The sequence below is a fragment of the Salvia hispanica genome, chromosome 3 (genome assembly GCF_029641045.1).
Source record: "Salvia hispanica isolate PSC_SH4W2 chromosome 3, Shi_PSC_v1, whole genome shotgun sequence".
NCBI lineage: Eukaryota > Viridiplantae > Streptophyta > Magnoliopsida > Lamiales > Lamiaceae > Salvia > Salvia hispanica.
In genome coordinates, this window is record NC_142694.1 from 38525653 (window position 1) to 38542169 (window position 16517).

A 16517-nucleotide genomic window follows, 5' to 3' on the forward strand; every position below is an offset into this window, starting at 1 on the left:
TAATTAACTATTACCTACAAGTCACGATTTGTCAATACTTCTTCAAAATTTATGTCACTGCCGAAACATAATTATGAAAAAACGTATAATCATGAAAATTAATTACTCCGTATATTTTATTCCTAATCGCCTAGACAAAGACTTGTTATCAACTTTTTAGTGAGCAAAAGATTATGTAGATGTGTTGGACAAGAATAATAGAGCTATCCTTCCCGACCAAGAGCATCATTTAAAGATTTTAGCTGAAATTTTGTACAATTGTCCCATAAAGAAATAAACTGACATGACTTCACTAATCATAATTTAATTAAATAAAGTGGCATATATAACAACCGAAATTTTTAAGTATTTTTATACTCCATCCTTCCCTTAAATTTTATCACATTTTAATTGGACATGGACTTTAAGAAATATAATGAGAAGTGAACTAAAAAAATTAGTGGAATGTGAATTCTATTTTTACATATTAATTTTACAATAAAATATGAGTGAACTGAATTAATGTAATATGAGGTCCACTGCCAAAAAAGGTAAAGAAAAATAAAATTTGACAAATTTTATGAGACGGACGGAAATGGAATTATGTGATAAATTTTCAGAGACAAATGGAGTATTATTATTATTCAACTTAAAAACTTAGTGAACATTCTTCCCATATCAATTGATTTTTAATAGAACCTTATATTTCACTCGTCCCATAAAAATATGTTCATTTGAAATGACACGGAAATTAATATACATTTGGTGAAGTAAGAGAAGAGAGAAGAATGATAGTTAAAGTAGTGTTAGTGGATAGTGAGACTTATATTATTATTAGTATTTTGTTAATAGTGTCATTATAATATAAGTACTAAATAAATTGTTATACTATATGAGTAATGAGTTGTGAACAACTTTTCATTAATATAATTACTCATATTTTTATGGGATGGAAGGAGTAGGATTCAGATAAACCAAAATATCTCATCACCAATAAAATTATCAACAGGGTTGGGCTGGCCCAGGCCCACCATGGGCCAGGCAGTTTGGGATCCGGCAATCTACAATAGTTCATTTGTATATATTCAAATTATGAAACACTGGTGTTCATTTGTGAGCCTATTATAGGGTTGTGTTAGTGTGCTAACTAATTTATAATAATAACTAATAACTTTTAATATTGTGTGTTAAAATTATCAACACAAAGATATAATTATATCAATACAACATGTAAATTTAAAATGTCAACACAAAGATAAAATTTTTTCAACACAAGAAGCTTGATAAATTTATGTCTTTGTGTTGATGTTTTTAACATACAAAATTGATATTAGTTATTAGTTATTACCGTAATTTAATTAGTATTTGATCACATGCCGCATATTTATATATTCAAATTATGAAACAATCCAACTATAGTTCATTTGGAGGGTAGCTATCATCGGTGATTCAACTATCTAATGGTATCCAATTTCATGTTAATTAAGAGTATAGAATGAAATATATTAATACTACTTGTGCTTGACTTTTATAATTTGGCTTTCTATGTAGTACATTTTTTCATGATAGTAAGGTATCCAAAAAAGGCCACATGATATAATATTTAAAAAAATGAACTTGAAAATTATGTCTTTTTGAGCTTGCGAAAAGTTGATTGGGTTGTCGTCTGATGAAAGTTTTACTTTTAGGTGGGTTAAGCTAATTATATAGATTGAAGAAATGAGTGTTGGAACTTTGGAAATTACTACTAGTAGTATATTGGAAATGTTGAATGTGATAATTACTAATTAGATACTTTCAATTTTTTACAAAAAAAAAAAAACAAAAATCAAAATAAAGCTTTTGTCACAAAACCAAGATAGACAACAAACCTTTCAAATTTTGAACCTCTACAAACTAATTTAACTCTAAAACTCGTTTGGAGCTAACAGAGATTGGAAATAAAATTAATAGCCATTTTTAACTCTTAGGCTCTAAAAATTTATAATGAATTCAATATTTTTGATAAAATCATGGTTCTGATTTCTGAGTTCGATTATATACTCCTATTATATAAAGGAAGAAGTTTCCATTTTTCCAAATTCATCATTTCAGTGCCAACTTATCACCCTGCATCTATATCCGATAATTATTTGTATTTTCGTGAGAAATGACGATAACAAAGAAGCACATATAGTTAAACTAATAAACACCTAATTAATTAAGATCAATGAACGAATAAATATAAGTTTTTCGCTCTTAAATATATGATTTGAACCAATTAGATTATACATTCATCAAGTAAGAAGATACATTTACTATATATTTTTACGATTAAAAAAAAGTGAAAATGATTATCATTTCTTTCCTACTTTCGTCATTCCCATCTGTTCCTTCTCCTATACTTGGATTCCATATCCAAGATATTCAATATGTTCGAATGCAATATGAATTTGGTAACTAATTATAGTACTCCCCCCTTTCCAAAGTAAATGTCACATTTTTCTTTTTAGTTTGTCCCACAAAAGATATCACATTTTTCTTTTGAAAAAGTTCTCTTAACACACAAAATAACATCTCCTAAAATCTCGTGTCATCTCTCAAGTGTGACGTCTACCATGGGACGGAGGGAGTATTCTATACTAAAACTGGACTTTACTAAATATTTAGGCCCAACCCAACTTACATGTCTATGCTTAGTGGGTTTCAAATGGACTTGATTATGTGATGGATTTCGTGGCTATATATTAATTAGTACGCTTCAGAAAAATGTAACCAATTTAAGGTATAGTAACATAAAATTATAAATTTAAGAAAAATCTTATGGTGCAATATAAATAGAAAATTTTCAAAAAATACTATATAAGAAACTGCTGAAAGTTATACTGCTAAATTAAAACTATAATATAGGAGTCTAGGATTAGGAATAAATAAAAAAATTCTTAATTTAAAACCTACGAGCCCAAAGATTGCTCAAAGTTACACCAATTTACATAAACATGAATTGTAGTTGGTTTATATTTTAAGTGCGGATAAGTTATATGTTAATGAGATGATTTGAACTCCCGGCCTATTGATAAGAGAGGATGCGTCATCTTTTTTGTCGTGCGCACACCCACACAAGGGTGGGTTAACGTTAAAAAAATGCAACGGAGAACATTTTAGCGGACGCATAACGTTAGTGAATTCGCAGCAAAATTAATTGCATCGCAAAAAATGAAAATTTTCATTCTTAATCGGTTCGAACCTACTTACTACATTCATTAAGCAACGAGATACATTCACAAATATGCGTAGAACACTGAGCACTATCACTTTCACATAATCGTTGAGTCTACAATATCGTTACTATCTTGTTGATTACTTCTATTCAAAATGGTTGGTGTTCGTGAAATCATTTACATGTTCAACTGAGCCAAAGAGAGCATTTAGTGTTTTACTCAATTATGGTATTGTACTCAAATTATACTAGTAGTATAAATTTTGCCTTTAAATACATAAGCTCTCGTTGTTTGGATTTTTCACACAATTGTCAATTTAAAACTAATCAATATCATTGTGACTATAGATAAACTTGTGAAGACATCCAACTATATTATTTGGTACATAGTCCGTCTATCTAGATAAAGTTAGAGGCATTACTAATAAAAGTTTGTGTATTGAGGCACAAAATACCTAGGGACACCACACCCCATCTCTTTGATTATTCCTAAACTTTTGTACATAATTCATGATTTTTAAAAAAAAGGAATGAAATTGTACAACATATAGCTATCCCTGATTTTGTCTAGATGACTTATTGCAAATTCTCCGGTCGCAATAATTTAAGCAAGCCTAATCACATTCACCAATCCCTCCCTCAGCTCAGATAGGTCAATACTTGTGCTATCATTAAGCTGCAAATCATTGCAAATTTAAGACTATCATGAAACTTAATTAGATAAACTAAAACCCAAAATCATATAAATAAGAATTGAAAATTTTTCAAAAAAAAAATCATGAAGTTTTGTCTGTATTCAGATCCGTCCCGCAACTTTAGAACCAGATGACGAAATTTAGATGAAATTGAACCCATTATGATAATAGTAAACGATGATGTCTATTCATAAAGAAAACAACTATGTTTTGTTGGAAAACATCACCAATATACTGCACATGAGCAACCGTATTTTTTCTCCACGAACAAATCCAAACTTCATGGCTTTTCCGGCTTGTTTTTAAATATGAATCGGCAAATTTTCAAAAAAAAATCATGAAGTTTTGTCAAATTCGGATCGGTCCCGTAACCAAATGAAAAAAAAACAGAAGTTTGGATTTGTTCACAATCATCCCATTACGAAATTTTGATGAAATTGAACCCGTTATGATAGTAACATCATTGATGTGGATGTCACCAGTAAGCGATGATGTCTATTCATAAATAGAACAACTTTGTTTAAAGTAGTAGGACAAACCAGAATCCAAATCCAAACTTCATGGCTTTTCCGGCTTGTTTTTAAAGTAACAGGACGAACCAAAATCTGGTCAAACTTTATGATTTTCACGATAATTTGCCAAATATGAATCAATTACCCAAAACCCTAGTTTACCTGAATGTGAATTTTGTTGAGGCAGCATCTTGCATCTCTGGTAAAAACACACTCAATAACATTGAGCTCTCTATGAAGCAAATCTTCAAGCACCTTTGACAAGGGAAAACTCTCCCCTTGGATGCTGCTGCTACTAATCAAGATCTCCATTAATCCATCCGTCAAAACCTTAATCTCAACACAGGTGTTTGACGAATTGGAGCTCCGACTCCCATCACCATCTACACTAGAACTCGATTTCTTCAACATGTCCCTCCTCGTCTTCAGCTCATCGATCTTCTTGTTCATATCGTTCACATAATTCACCGCCTGCTCCATGTGATCCGACACAGCGCGCTTGCCCTAGACAGAGTATCAAAAAATAAACACAGACAATCACGAACATAAACCAAATAAACACTAAATATAGGCAAAAAAGTTCAAACAACTGATTAACTTTCTTTCAAGCTCCATACTCGAACACAAAGTTCAAACAACATCAACAGATTGATTTGACACCTTGACATATTGGAGAGGAAGAAGGGATCTGAGAGAAGCATAGAGGGCTGTCATTTCTTGCCTCCTCTGCTTCTCTATTAACCTAGGAGTCGTCTTGTCAACCTCGTTATTTTCTATTCGTGACCTCTTTTTATTAACACCGGGGTTGTTGTTGGCCTCCGGTGTTGGGAAATCTTGGAGCAGATCTTGGACGAATTTATCTTCGTCAAAACATGTAGATGGCTCCTCAATTCCACCACCACTTGAAAATGAAAACATCTTTAATTTGTTTTCTAAGCACAATTCCCAAATAAAGAAACCCTATAGCAAACTTATAGGAGTGGTGCCTAACCTAACCTAGTTACTATTTTAATGATTGATTAAATAAAATTTCATCTTGGGAGAAACGGAATGATTAATTACTACTATTTGTGATTAATTATTACTACTATTATCATTATGCATTACTAATTAATCTCAGCATGTAAAATCAAGGCATAAGACATCACACTAGAATACAAATTACCTTACTGTTACTAGTGGGAGGGTGAGGTCTTTTGTCATTTACTTATATGTTTTGTGCTGATTACTTTTATGTTATTGTAAGAAAATTTATGTGTCTAGAACATGTGTTATACCATATTAGGGTCTAAAGCCATTTTTAGTATTTGCTCATTTCAGGTTTTAAAGTTAATAATTGATTATTGATGTTGATTACTCTATAATGACCTGTCTTTCAATGAAAAATGGTGGAATATATAAAATTTCATTTATTTTCTTTTTTATTTTTGTTGTTGCTGTTATGTTATATGTTGTTATATTTTTCATTCATTACCATCTTACGTAGTCTGGTGTAGTACAGTACTACAAAAAAATGCAGCGTTTAGCGAGTACCAATGTGTCTTCTATTGGAAAAAGAATGATTCTTAGTATATTATGTTTCGTTTGAGAAAAAAAATTTGTGATGAATATAGTACTATAATTTAAGTGTGCTTAAAATAAATACATATGGTACTATAGTAGTAGCCTACCAAATCAACAGTAAATGTAATATATATTAAATAGTACTAGTGTTGATTAGGGAATCGTTGGCCTATGGCTATTTTATAGAGTGGTCCTTAGCCTATTTACTAATTAAGTGATGGTTAAATTGTTTGGACAAGCACGGTTGATTTGAATAAATTAACTTGGCACAGTCCGAATATGTACTGATGATGATAAGTTAATTATATAATGGTACTGGTGGGAGAGTGGAAAACTTTGCTATTTAACAATAAACCAAATTATTGCTTGGTAGGATTAAGACGTTAATTGACGTTTAAATCAATGGTATTTATAAATTAACAATTAATATGTTTTTAACTAAAGCGACAGTAAAGAGGATATATAGTTAACTTTTTTCTACACATGTTTAACAAAAAACATGCCGAAAATTGGTATTTATATACTCTTTTCTGTGGTAATTAAGGTCTTTTTTTCTCTTTTTATTTAGTTTAAAATGTATTTGATCACCATTAATTCGTTGATCATAATGTACAGAAATTTGATGGTAAAAAACTAAAAGCATACTTTCTCCATTCATCCACTATCAAATGTCCTAATTTGCCAAAAGGATCTACCATAAATATTTCAGTTTATTTGAGTTAAATTATCTAACACTCAACTAATTGAAAACAACTAAAATGTTTTGAATCATATTTTCGGCTAAATAATCAAACAATGTCTTAACCCATGAAATTAAATACACCATAATTTATTGGTGGACGGGAGAGTACTATATCGAGTCTATGAGTTATAATTGTAAAACCCCTAGATACTTGAATGTGCTCTTTCATTAAAGTGAATCAATCTTTTAAGAAATCAATGGCTAGTGCTATTTTCACAAGTTAATCGATTAGTATTTTTTTTGGGACGTCCCAAATTATACGCGCTCTTCCATCAAAGTGAACCAATCATTTTAATCTTTTTTATTTTATTTTCTTTCATATATAATGACTCAATTTGTTTGACTCCGAGAGATATATTAAATAAAACAAGGATAAAAGATCGGTTTTATCCCATCATTTGGTGTGTTTATCTGGAAATATCTCACCCTTTAATACCCAATCCTTTCATTTTTTTGAACAGAATGACTTGCTAAATTAGTCTAACAATCAAAATATCGACGTGACAACTGAAATAGCATGTTGATTACCCAAAATTACACGCCGATTACTCAATAGACATGTCATTTCAATTGCCACGTCAATATTTTGATTGCTAGATTTGTTTTTGCAGGACATTTTGTTCCAAAATGAATCCTGAATAGTAAATGCCTAATCATCGAGACATTTTCGGGTAAACGCTCCAAACAATGAGAAAAATTCAACCATTTACCCAAGAAACAATTACATTAGGTTTATACTTTAGTGAGGCCTCTTTCTTCTCCAGTTGTAAGGTGATCAGCCTCACACATTACAGATCAATACAACAAGATATATTACCAAATGATTTAGACAATAGTTTGTAAAAATGTTAGATCTATACAACATACAACAGATCTAAAAAAATGGTAAAGATATTGAAGGCTCCGATATATATAGTATAATCACAAATCAAAGTTTCACCGAAGATCTTCACAAAGAACACCACATCTCAAAAACCCTAGACCTCACATGAACACACATAACTAGGGCGCCGGTGAAAACAAGAATTGAGAAGAAATTGTGAAGAACACAGAGAGAAAAAGTGATTTTTTCAAGGGATCTGAGAGAATCATAAAGGGCTGCCATTTCTCAATAAATCTATCAGCATTCTTCTCTATAATCTCCTCATATCCTAGAGAGAGAGAGTTGGGAGGCTAGCTACTGCAATACTGTCTGTGGTGCAGAACAAACCCTAACAAAAGTAAACAAAAAATTGAAATGAAATTCCCCCAAATTTTTTTTAAAAAAGGTTTATCTTGGTTAAGAAAAAACACTGTAGTGAAATGCTGCCTATCAAACCAATAGTAAATCACATATGATAAATTAGGGTACACTAAGCCCGCAGCATTTGCAATAGACCGATGCTAAACCTAATGTCACTTTTTAATTTTTTATATTTAATTCATCCATTTGGTTATTATTCGAATAATTAATGTTACTGTTGATGACAACCTAAGCATTTACATGTGTCGAAATCTCAAAAAATTGAGGCATGTGAGCTGGAATAAACAAATACTAGTACAAAATTGGAGTATTATATTAGTGGTGGAGGTGGAAACTTTTGTAAAGCACTAAAGTTAATTACACGGTGATTAAGATTTTTGTTGTTATTTTATGGTGATTAAGACTTTTGGCTTAGGAGACGTAAAATTGTAAATATTTTGAAAGCGACATGATATTGCTCAAAGTGCCATTTGTTTTTCTTCTTAAACCCAAAGAATTAAACGTGGTTTTTAAGAATAGCATGCGTTAATTAATTAATTAGATGCATTCTTAATTATTTAATATAGTGATACTGTGTCTCAACTATTACATTGTCATGCTTTGGTAAAGGGTAGTCACACTCATACATTTGTTTATCATAAGTTAATTTATTACTGTTTCTCAACTATTACATTGTCATGATTTGGCAAAGGGTAGTCACACTCATACTTTTGTTTATCATGAGTCAATTTAGCTATTGAGTTATTTGGAAGTATTTGGAAGTCAATATAGCTATTGAGTTAGATTTGGAAGTAAATGATATATAGGAAAACAATTCATATGTTTATTCGTGATTACTCGCACGTTTATTTCCCAACAATTTCAACAAACTCTAATTTGTGTACACAAAATCAAAATAGGAAATAAAGGAGCTCAAAAATGAACCACCAAGATTTTATATTTTTCCAATCTTTGAATTGAGAGTAGTTCTTTAGCCAAACTTTGCAACTATGCTCACAACACTAGAATTACTAGTAGTGAGTATTGAACATTCTTACATGTATCACTTATTTTTGGCATAATAGAAATTCACACCACATAAGTGTGAACCTTTTAGCTCAGATCCTGTAATCTCTCCCTTCCAAGCTATAAAACCAACAGCCTACAAAGAACAAAAGTCGAAACGACCTTCTACTACACTTGGCTTGAAACGTATCATGCTCGTTTCGTACGCTTTCCAACTTCAAGTGCAAGTTTCGTGTCGATCTTCAAGGAAATGTCAAGTGCTTTAACAGAATGTGTTAACGCGCCACTGCAATCGATTAAAAATCATAGTAAGATATCTATTGGAAGGCCAAAGTAGCACAATTACTTAGATATGGTGAAATTTGCAATCCTTCACACTTCTCAACGAATAACTCTATAAACGAGAGATTGGCTTATGGCGTTCAAAGATTTATTGAGAAAGCGCAACAAACAAGTACCTAGAAATGTAGGTGACCCCCGACTGTCCAATCTTGTGCACAGTCTCAATGGTGACATTTCCGGACGCCTACCACAAAAAAGAATCGTATTGAATCAGAATACAAGAGTAACAGAGGAGTGTAACAGCTGAAAATACGAAGGCACTGCTTTAATAGTATCCAAAACATATTATCTCACTGACCACCTAATGTAAGCCTGTTTCTCTCTGGCCAAACAAAAACGATGGGCTTCTAACAAGGATATGTGCTAAGAAGAAAGAATGCTCATTTCTTGTATTTATACATAAAGAAAATTCTATAATGTGTATAAGAGAGAAAATTCTCAGTGATACAATGAAAGAGAACCGATGGAACTGATAAATATATGCTGTCAACGCGTTTAACGAGCTTATAATAGGAAGGATGGTAAAATTTTCGCAGCAATTTGATAACAGAGAACTAATTAAACTCAGTATGTTTCATGGATTTTTAGGAACAAACAATCAATAAGGGCAAAAACAACTTTCATGTACCTCGGTCTCAAACCTCCCATCGATCAATTTCACGGCTTCTTTAAGCATGGATATATCAATGTCGCCATCAGACAGGGGGACAACCATATTATCCAGCATTATTCTGGTCAAGGCTGTCTTTGTTGTGGATGCATAGTGCAAAACTTCATTTACTTCCTCCAAAGTCCTCGTTTCAACCTGTGAGCAGAAGATTTAAATAACCATTCTTCCTCCAAGTTATTAGAAGATCGTTTCGCCTTTCTCTGTAATTAAGAAGGCTCGGGACTCATGCAGAACATTTATGAGCAGTTCAGATTATCGAGAAAGATTTTAACTAAAATCTAATAGCAGCATATAGCAATTTGATGCAGTACCTCGACGCCCATTTGAAGATTATTTTGCTCTAAATAAAGGTCCACAGATTTGAGGGCATTCGGAACACCTCCAGCTATCGATATGTGATTGTCTTTTATCATGACCATATCGAACAAACCCATTCTATGATTCTGACCTCCACCTATTACAACCTGAAAAAACAATCAAGCAAAAGGTCAGACTTTAAAAGGAATAGGGTGGTGAAATTAAGATCGAGGAAAGTGTATAGCGATCTACACCGCCCATTTATCCGTTAATCTTAAGCCTGGGGCAGTTTTCCGTGTCTCTAAAATGATTGCAGGGTGTGCAGCATCTGCCATGGCCTGCGGATAGAATTAGAAAACCATATTTGAAACATCCACAATGGTCAAAAAACATTATTCGATGAATCAACCATTAGAACACCTTTGTTAGAGTTGCTATTCCACTCATCCTCTGCATAAAGTTAAGAACAACCCTTTCGACCACAACAATACTATGTGCCCTTCCTGCATATCATCATTAAGCAGTAACAACAAACAACGTCAAACTCAAGTTATCCAAGATAGTTTTATTCTGCCAGAAATTGCATCCTACTTACCATGTACTTTACCGAATTGCAAGCCTTTGTGTACATTATCACCATCTTTCGCATACCACTCCACCTGAGGAATACCAAGCCACAATTTTATCGTAAATGACCATAAAACAGAAGCTACAAATGACAAAAATCTGCAGATATTCAGGAGGCCGAGTGCTTAGATACCTTAAGAGAAGGATCAACCTCGTTAAACACCATTTCAGCTAGTCCAATACCTGCCACAATACCATCCTCCTTCGCCAAAAAATACGCTTCCACTTCCATTTCATCAGGAATCGTAGCTTTACAAGTCACATCCCCTACACATCAATCGCAGTCTGTTTTCTTAAATTCCCAAACTCTTATATGTATCACTTCATCAAATAAGTCATTGACATCAATGATTTAGAAACCAAACTGGCTAACACACCTAGATTCTTTAGCAATATATGCAACAATACCATATTTAAAAAATCTCAACATTTAAATGTAAAGGCTTTTAGGAAATTTTCACATCCTGATTGAATTGTGGAACCATTTCCAAAACCATAACTAAAATTTGAACAATACAAAGGATATAACCACATACTTTGAAGCTCCATACATCCCCATGCCAACCACTTTCAACAAAAAATTGCAGTGTCATGAATTTCTTACCATCTGTTATAGATCAAATGAGAGTTCATTTGGTCTATAAACACCCACATTATTTCCCACACTACCGATGTGAACAAGTCCCATAACCTTCAACCGAAACTTTCAGCCCATAACACTCAACCCCCAATAAGGTTCAACATCCTCGTTGGACGAGGCTGGTTCTACCAGGCCACCATTCTAAGGGTGGCTCTGATACCATTGTTATATACCATACGGGACAATTCATCCCAAAAGACTAATCTATTAGGTGAGAGAGCTCATTTTGTCTATAAACCCCACATCCATCGCCCGTATCTCACAACCTTCAATACTTTCAATCCCTAACAACATCTAAATGTTAACTATTCACTTAATCTCATATAGTATTCTACTCCCTTTTCAATGAGCTCCATAGCCAAAGGCTTCATCAACACCTCACTAAACATCCAACTAACCCTTAACATACTAAACTAAGTAACAATCACTGAAAAAATCAAAACTTTTTCCATTTTATCAATCATGCACACACTCCAACAATTCTTAACACAATTTCCCAAAACACTAAATTCAAAATTCATGAAAATTTACCTAGATCACCAGCATCCTCAGACAGGGCAAGACGTATAACACTCTTGAGGTCATAAGTGGGGTGGGCCGGTGGCTTCACGGCCAGGGACGCCGCCGTAGTTGCCGTGGCTGTTGCTGACATTTTCACCAACAATCTGCACACTCTTCCAAGCTTAAAAAAATCGAGAATTGGGAAAGAGAAACACGAATTGACAAGAATTGACAAACCTTTGGGAAGAGGGAATGGGAGAAGAAAATGTGGAGAGGGAAAGAGCTCTCATCATATAAAGATTTCGTCTTTTTCACTGAATTACTGCTGCGGTGATTGCAATTTGTGGATTCCTTCGACTTTCTAAAACAAGCTTTCTGCGCGTGATGTGTAGACAATGATTCTCACACATTGACATGAATTTTATTGTTAGTTTAATAAACTAGGAGTAATACTTATTTTTGTATAAAACTAGGAAAATATAAACACTAGAATTTTTGTATTTTTTTCCAATTTTTCATTTCTTTTTTCACTTTCTTTTGCTTTTTCATTAAGATTCAAAGTGATGCAGTAACAATTTTAGGTACATCAACATTACACCTAATTTTATACTATAATAGTTATTTGTTTTGTTGCAAATTAGAGATTAATTGTGTAATTTAAAATCTATTTCAGATATATTTCAAATTATTAATAATTTATTTATATTTTGAAAAATATTGTATATGAAAATGAAGATTAATAGTAGTAGTATAGTATAGTACGATCAATTGAAAATTTAGATGTGACTAGGATTTCGTAGTTGAGTTGTTGTTTGTTTGTGTGTTCGGATATATTTGAGATATTAATATGGCAGATAAATAATAAAGGTCTGATTTTAGTATATCTTGAGATATTAATATGGCAGATATACATCCATTTTCTATCTCACTCACATTTTTATTTGAGATATTTATGTCTTTGTTTTAGTAGTTTGTACACCCTCCGTCCCAGAAAGATTGTCTCATTTCTTTTTTCACACTCATTTTGCAAAAATAATAATAAATAGTTAAAGTAGAGAGTGAGCAAAGTAAAAGAAAGAATAATGTAGAGAATAGTCTTACCTACGTTATTCTTTTTCTTATTTTACTCTATTTTAACTTTATCTATTTATTATTATTTTTGCAAAATGAGTGCAAAAAATGAATTGGGACAATCTTTCTGGGACGGGGAGAGTAATAATTTGTAGAGAGTTTCATGAGTGAAAAGGAAATTGAATCTCACTCACATTTTTGTAAAGGTAAGAATCATCACTAAATTAATAACCCTTTTTATTATAGGAACTTTTTCGCAACAAAAAGGAAGAAAATTTATTAACATATTCTAAACTTAACGTACTCCAATTGAATGTATAACAAGTTGAAATTTTAATGCAACCCTCCATTAAATATAGTAACAAATTGCATAAGAGAAAGATTTGTAGGGTCGGATAAGATCTTGATAGAGTAATTAACAAATTGAATTATTAAGAAAATTTCCAGCTACGGAATCCATGAATAGTGAAAGAATAGCGCGACCTATATGAGTATTTTATAATAGTATTATTAGGCAATAATTTTTAAAAATGTTTAATTAAATTTGAGGTGATGTATTAGTATGGTCTGATCCAATTAAAATTCAGGAGTACAATATTAATTTAATGTGTTGTTTGTTATGGTTGATTAAAATCTCATGTCATAAATGATGTGGCTATATATATCAATCGTATCTTATTGAAACCGACCTTATCATTATTTCAAAGTCCATTTAGATATCATCCAAATTAGATATGGTAGATATATAAAAAAAATATGTTAAGTAACATTACTTTTGGACTAACTAGCTAACAAACACAAATATATTACAACAAGTATAGCATAAATAAGTGTTCCCTATAGACCTATACCAATAATACTGAGGCAATTCCACAACAAATTATATTTTAAAAGTTTGTAATTAATGATATCACTTGTCCACAATTGTTTTTAACTATAACAAAATTATTGAAAAGCCAAGAGCCTAATTGACTTCAATAAATAAATATTGGACGACAGCTAAAACAGGCATATACCTAAATCAAACAACACCAACATATATATAATCCTATCAATTTGAATTCATGATGATCATAATTAAGTGCTTATAATGTGCAAAATTCTTAGCCAACTCTTTACAGAAGTGCCAAGTTCCAAACATCTCAAAATTCTACACCAATTCACCTAAAAAAAATTCATGTTTTCAAACTAAAAAGACTCATGGAGCAAAATCTAGGATATGAAACTTGAAACATATCAAAATTAAAGATGGAGAAATAGCATTCTTCAAATTGATTACACCAACACCAAGATCATGAAATAATAAACATATAAATATATAAAAACAAATAATTTGAATATTTACAAACTCAAAGCTCACTCCAGCTGCCATAGTCAAGCAAGTTGCAGCAAATTCACCAACTGTTCTTGCAACTCAGCTAGATCAATGCTTGCGAACTCATTAATCTGAAAATACACCAAAATCATATACATGAGTTACAATTCTTGCATCAATTTAGCAACAAAACAAAGATAATTAACACTAGTATATAAAAAAGCAATTGTTTTTACCTCAACATGAATTTTGTGAAGGTAACACCCATCCCCTCTACTAGAAACACAGTTAACCACATCAAGGTTTCGATTCATCAAATTTGCAAGCACCGCCGAAAGAGGGAAGCTTTCTTTGCTACTAATCAAGATCTCAAATCCATCTCTAAATAAGTTAATCTTCACACAATAAGACGAAGAATCACGACCATTCGAGTACTTTTGATCCACATTCCTCAAACTCTCCCTCCTTCGCTTCATTTCCTCGATTCTCTTCTTCATATCGTTGATGTAAATCGCTGCCTGGTGCATATGATCCGACACAGCACGCTTTCCCTGCAGCCGAATCAAACAATGTATAATTAAAAATCAATTCAAGAACATACCTTTTTAGGTAACAATTTACATAAAATTTCAATAAATTGAAAAAAGAAATTAGGTAAAGCTAGGGTTTTTTACTAATATTTGAGTTTCTACCAATATTTGTAAATGAAAAGATTTGAGATTTACCTTGATGTATTCAAGAGGGAGAAGGGATCTGAGAGAAGCATAAAGACTTGACATTTCTTGCCTTCTCTGCTTCTCAATGAATCTGTGAGCACTCTTCTTGGAATCACTGCTGCCATTGTTGCTCTCAACTTCAGCCTTTCTTGCCCTCTTCTTCACACTATTTTCAGTGTGACTATTGACCTCTGAAATGGGATTAATATCCTCAAGCAGATCTTGAAGAAATCCATCTTGCTCAAAGAGTAGCAAAGGGTCCTCAAACACACCATCACTTGAGATTGGAAACATTTTATTTTTTTGAAGCCTTTTTCTTGAATTTTTTTTATGAGGGAAAGAGAGGAACTAAACTACCTTAATTAAGAGAAAAAGACAGTGGTGAAGAGCTCAATAAATACAAAGAAAACAGCCTATCAAACCAACAGTGAACTACATATGACTGATTAGGGTATAGTAAACCTAATTATTATTTTAATCATGATTTGAGACGTTTGTAGAGTGATTATTGGTTGAAATAGATTGATTTTAAGGGAATATGAATAATGTTACTGTTGATATGACTAGCTGATTATTTTGGCATTTAGCAAAATAATGTCTTAGGTAAAGCAATAAAGTTGATTTCACTAAGATTAATTAAGATATAATCGTGATTAGCAAGTTGGGTTATTTTTTTAATTGAGGTGCTACAGGTGAAAGCTACGTTAGTTTGTTTTATACTTAAATTGTTGTGAGCAAAGTCAAGAAAACTTTTTTTTTGGAGAAAAACATGGGCGAATGGATTTATTTAATTGGATGAATTTTGATTAACGTGGCTAAATCTTGTGATTTTTTTACATTAGTTGGAGTAATAAAGCTAACAAAAACGTGATAAATGTGAAAGATTGTAGAATCGAATCCTCAATACCAAATTAATTAGCATATGCTAATTATTCTTTTGATTAATATAATTGGTTGTTATTTTTTTATTTTGTGCGAGAGTCTCTTGCAAAGGTTTTTAATCACTCATTACGCATGTTTATCATATGTTAAGCATTTCAAACATATTTTACTTCACTTAGTTCACTATGTAGTGTGATTTTATATATTTGAGATTTATTTTGTTTCTAGTGTAACAGTTACTCTTGGGGTTCAAGATTTTGAACATAATTGATATAGTTCAAGGAGACAATCTCGACGACACGAAAGCGTCTACTGTGCGATACGTCTACTATATCAGCATGAGGTAGGAAACATATTCCATAAGGAAATATCTTCTAAGGAATAATATGCTTCAAGGAAACAAATTCTAAATATGGTAGGACATATTTTAGGCTCCATAATTAACGGTAAAAGTTTCATTATTTTTTAATAAAGATAACCATTAGACTATTATCTAGACTCACTGATTCTTCCACGTA

General features: G+C 32.1%; 3 protein-coding genes across 3 annotated transcripts; all 3 read right to left on the reverse strand.

Moving 5' to 3' along the window:
* Nucleotides 1–3630: 3630 nt before the first annotated feature.
* On the reverse strand, nt 3631–5337 carry LOC148930695 (transcription factor bHLH120-like). Its single transcript, XM_089069424.1, has 3 exons — nt 5046–5337; nt 4548–4889; nt 3631–3854 (listed from the first exon to the last, which is right to left on the reverse strand). The coding sequence occupies exons 1-3, from the start codon at nt 5301–5303 to the stop codon at nt 3783–3785; spliced, it is 672 nt and encodes a 223-aa protein (XP_088925550.1). The 5' UTR covers nt 5304–5337; the 3' UTR covers nt 3631–3782.
* A 3515-nt stretch (nt 5338–8852) lies between these two features.
* On the reverse strand, nt 8853–12411 carry QPT (quinolinate phoshoribosyltransferase). The gene is made up of 10 exons (XM_089067005.1): nt 12253–12411; nt 12046–12179; nt 11008–11141; nt 10843–10906; nt 10668–10750; nt 10502–10585; nt 10262–10414; nt 9909–10085; nt 9397–9464; nt 8853–9224 (listed from the first exon to the last, which is right to left on the reverse strand). Exons 1-10 carry the CDS (start codon nt 12306–12308, stop codon nt 9128–9130), a joined length of 1050 nt encoding a protein of 349 aa, XP_088923131.1. The 5' UTR covers nt 12309–12411; the 3' UTR covers nt 8853–9127.
* A 1883-nt stretch (nt 12412–14294) lies between these two features.
* Nucleotides 14295–15490, reverse strand: LOC148930697 (transcription factor bHLH118-like). Its single transcript, XM_089069398.1, has 3 exons — nt 15127–15490; nt 14638–14952; nt 14295–14532 (listed from the first exon to the last, which is right to left on the reverse strand). The coding sequence occupies exons 1-3, from the start codon at nt 15409–15411 to the stop codon at nt 14461–14463; spliced, it is 672 nt and encodes a 223-aa protein (XP_088925524.1). The 5' UTR covers nt 15412–15490; the 3' UTR covers nt 14295–14460.
* Nucleotides 15491–16517: the final 1027 nt, after the last annotated feature.

What these genes read in the sequence shown, in the direction of transcription:
- LOC148930697 (XM_089069398.1), bottom strand. Translation starts at nt 15,411, where the DNA reads ATGTTTCCAATCTCAAGTGATGGTGTGTTTGAGGACCCTTTGCTACTC. An exon ending in TCCCTCTTGAATACATCAAG is followed by an intron (nt 14,953 to 15,126) that starts GTAAATCTCAAA and finishes ATTCGGCTGCAG; the next exon opens with GGAAAGCGTGCTGTGTCGGA. An exon ending in TTCACAAAATTCATGTTGAG is followed by an intron (nt 14,533 to 14,637) that starts GTAAAAACAATT and finishes GTGTATTTTCAG; the next exon opens with ATTAATGAGTTCGCAAGCAT.
- LOC148930695 (XM_089069424.1), bottom strand. Translation starts at nt 5,303, where the DNA reads ATGTTTTCATTTTCAAGTGGTGGTGGAATTGAGGAGCCATCTACATGT. An exon ending in TTCCTCTCCAATATGTCAAG is followed by an intron (nt 4,890 to 5,045) that starts GTGTCAAATCAA and finishes TACTCTGTCTAG; the next exon opens with GGCAAGCGCGCTGTGTCGGA. An exon ending in TCAACAAAATTCACATTCAG is followed by an intron (nt 3,855 to 4,547) that starts GTAAACTAGGGT and finishes AATGATTTGCAG; the next exon opens with CTTAATGATAGCACAAGTAT.
- QPT (XM_089067005.1), bottom strand. Translation starts at nt 12,308, where the DNA reads ATGATGAGAGCTCTTTCCCTCTCCACATTTTCTTCTCCCATTCCCTCT. An exon ending in CCCATTCCCTCTTCCCAAAG is followed by an intron (nt 12,180 to 12,252) that starts GTTTGTCAATTC and finishes AAGAGTGTGCAG; the next exon opens with ATTGTTGGTGAAAATGTCAG. An exon ending in AGGTTGATCCTTCTCTTAAG is followed by an intron (nt 10,907 to 11,007) that starts GTATCTAAGCAC and finishes GGTATTCCTCAG; the next exon opens with GTGGAGTGGTATGCGAAAGA.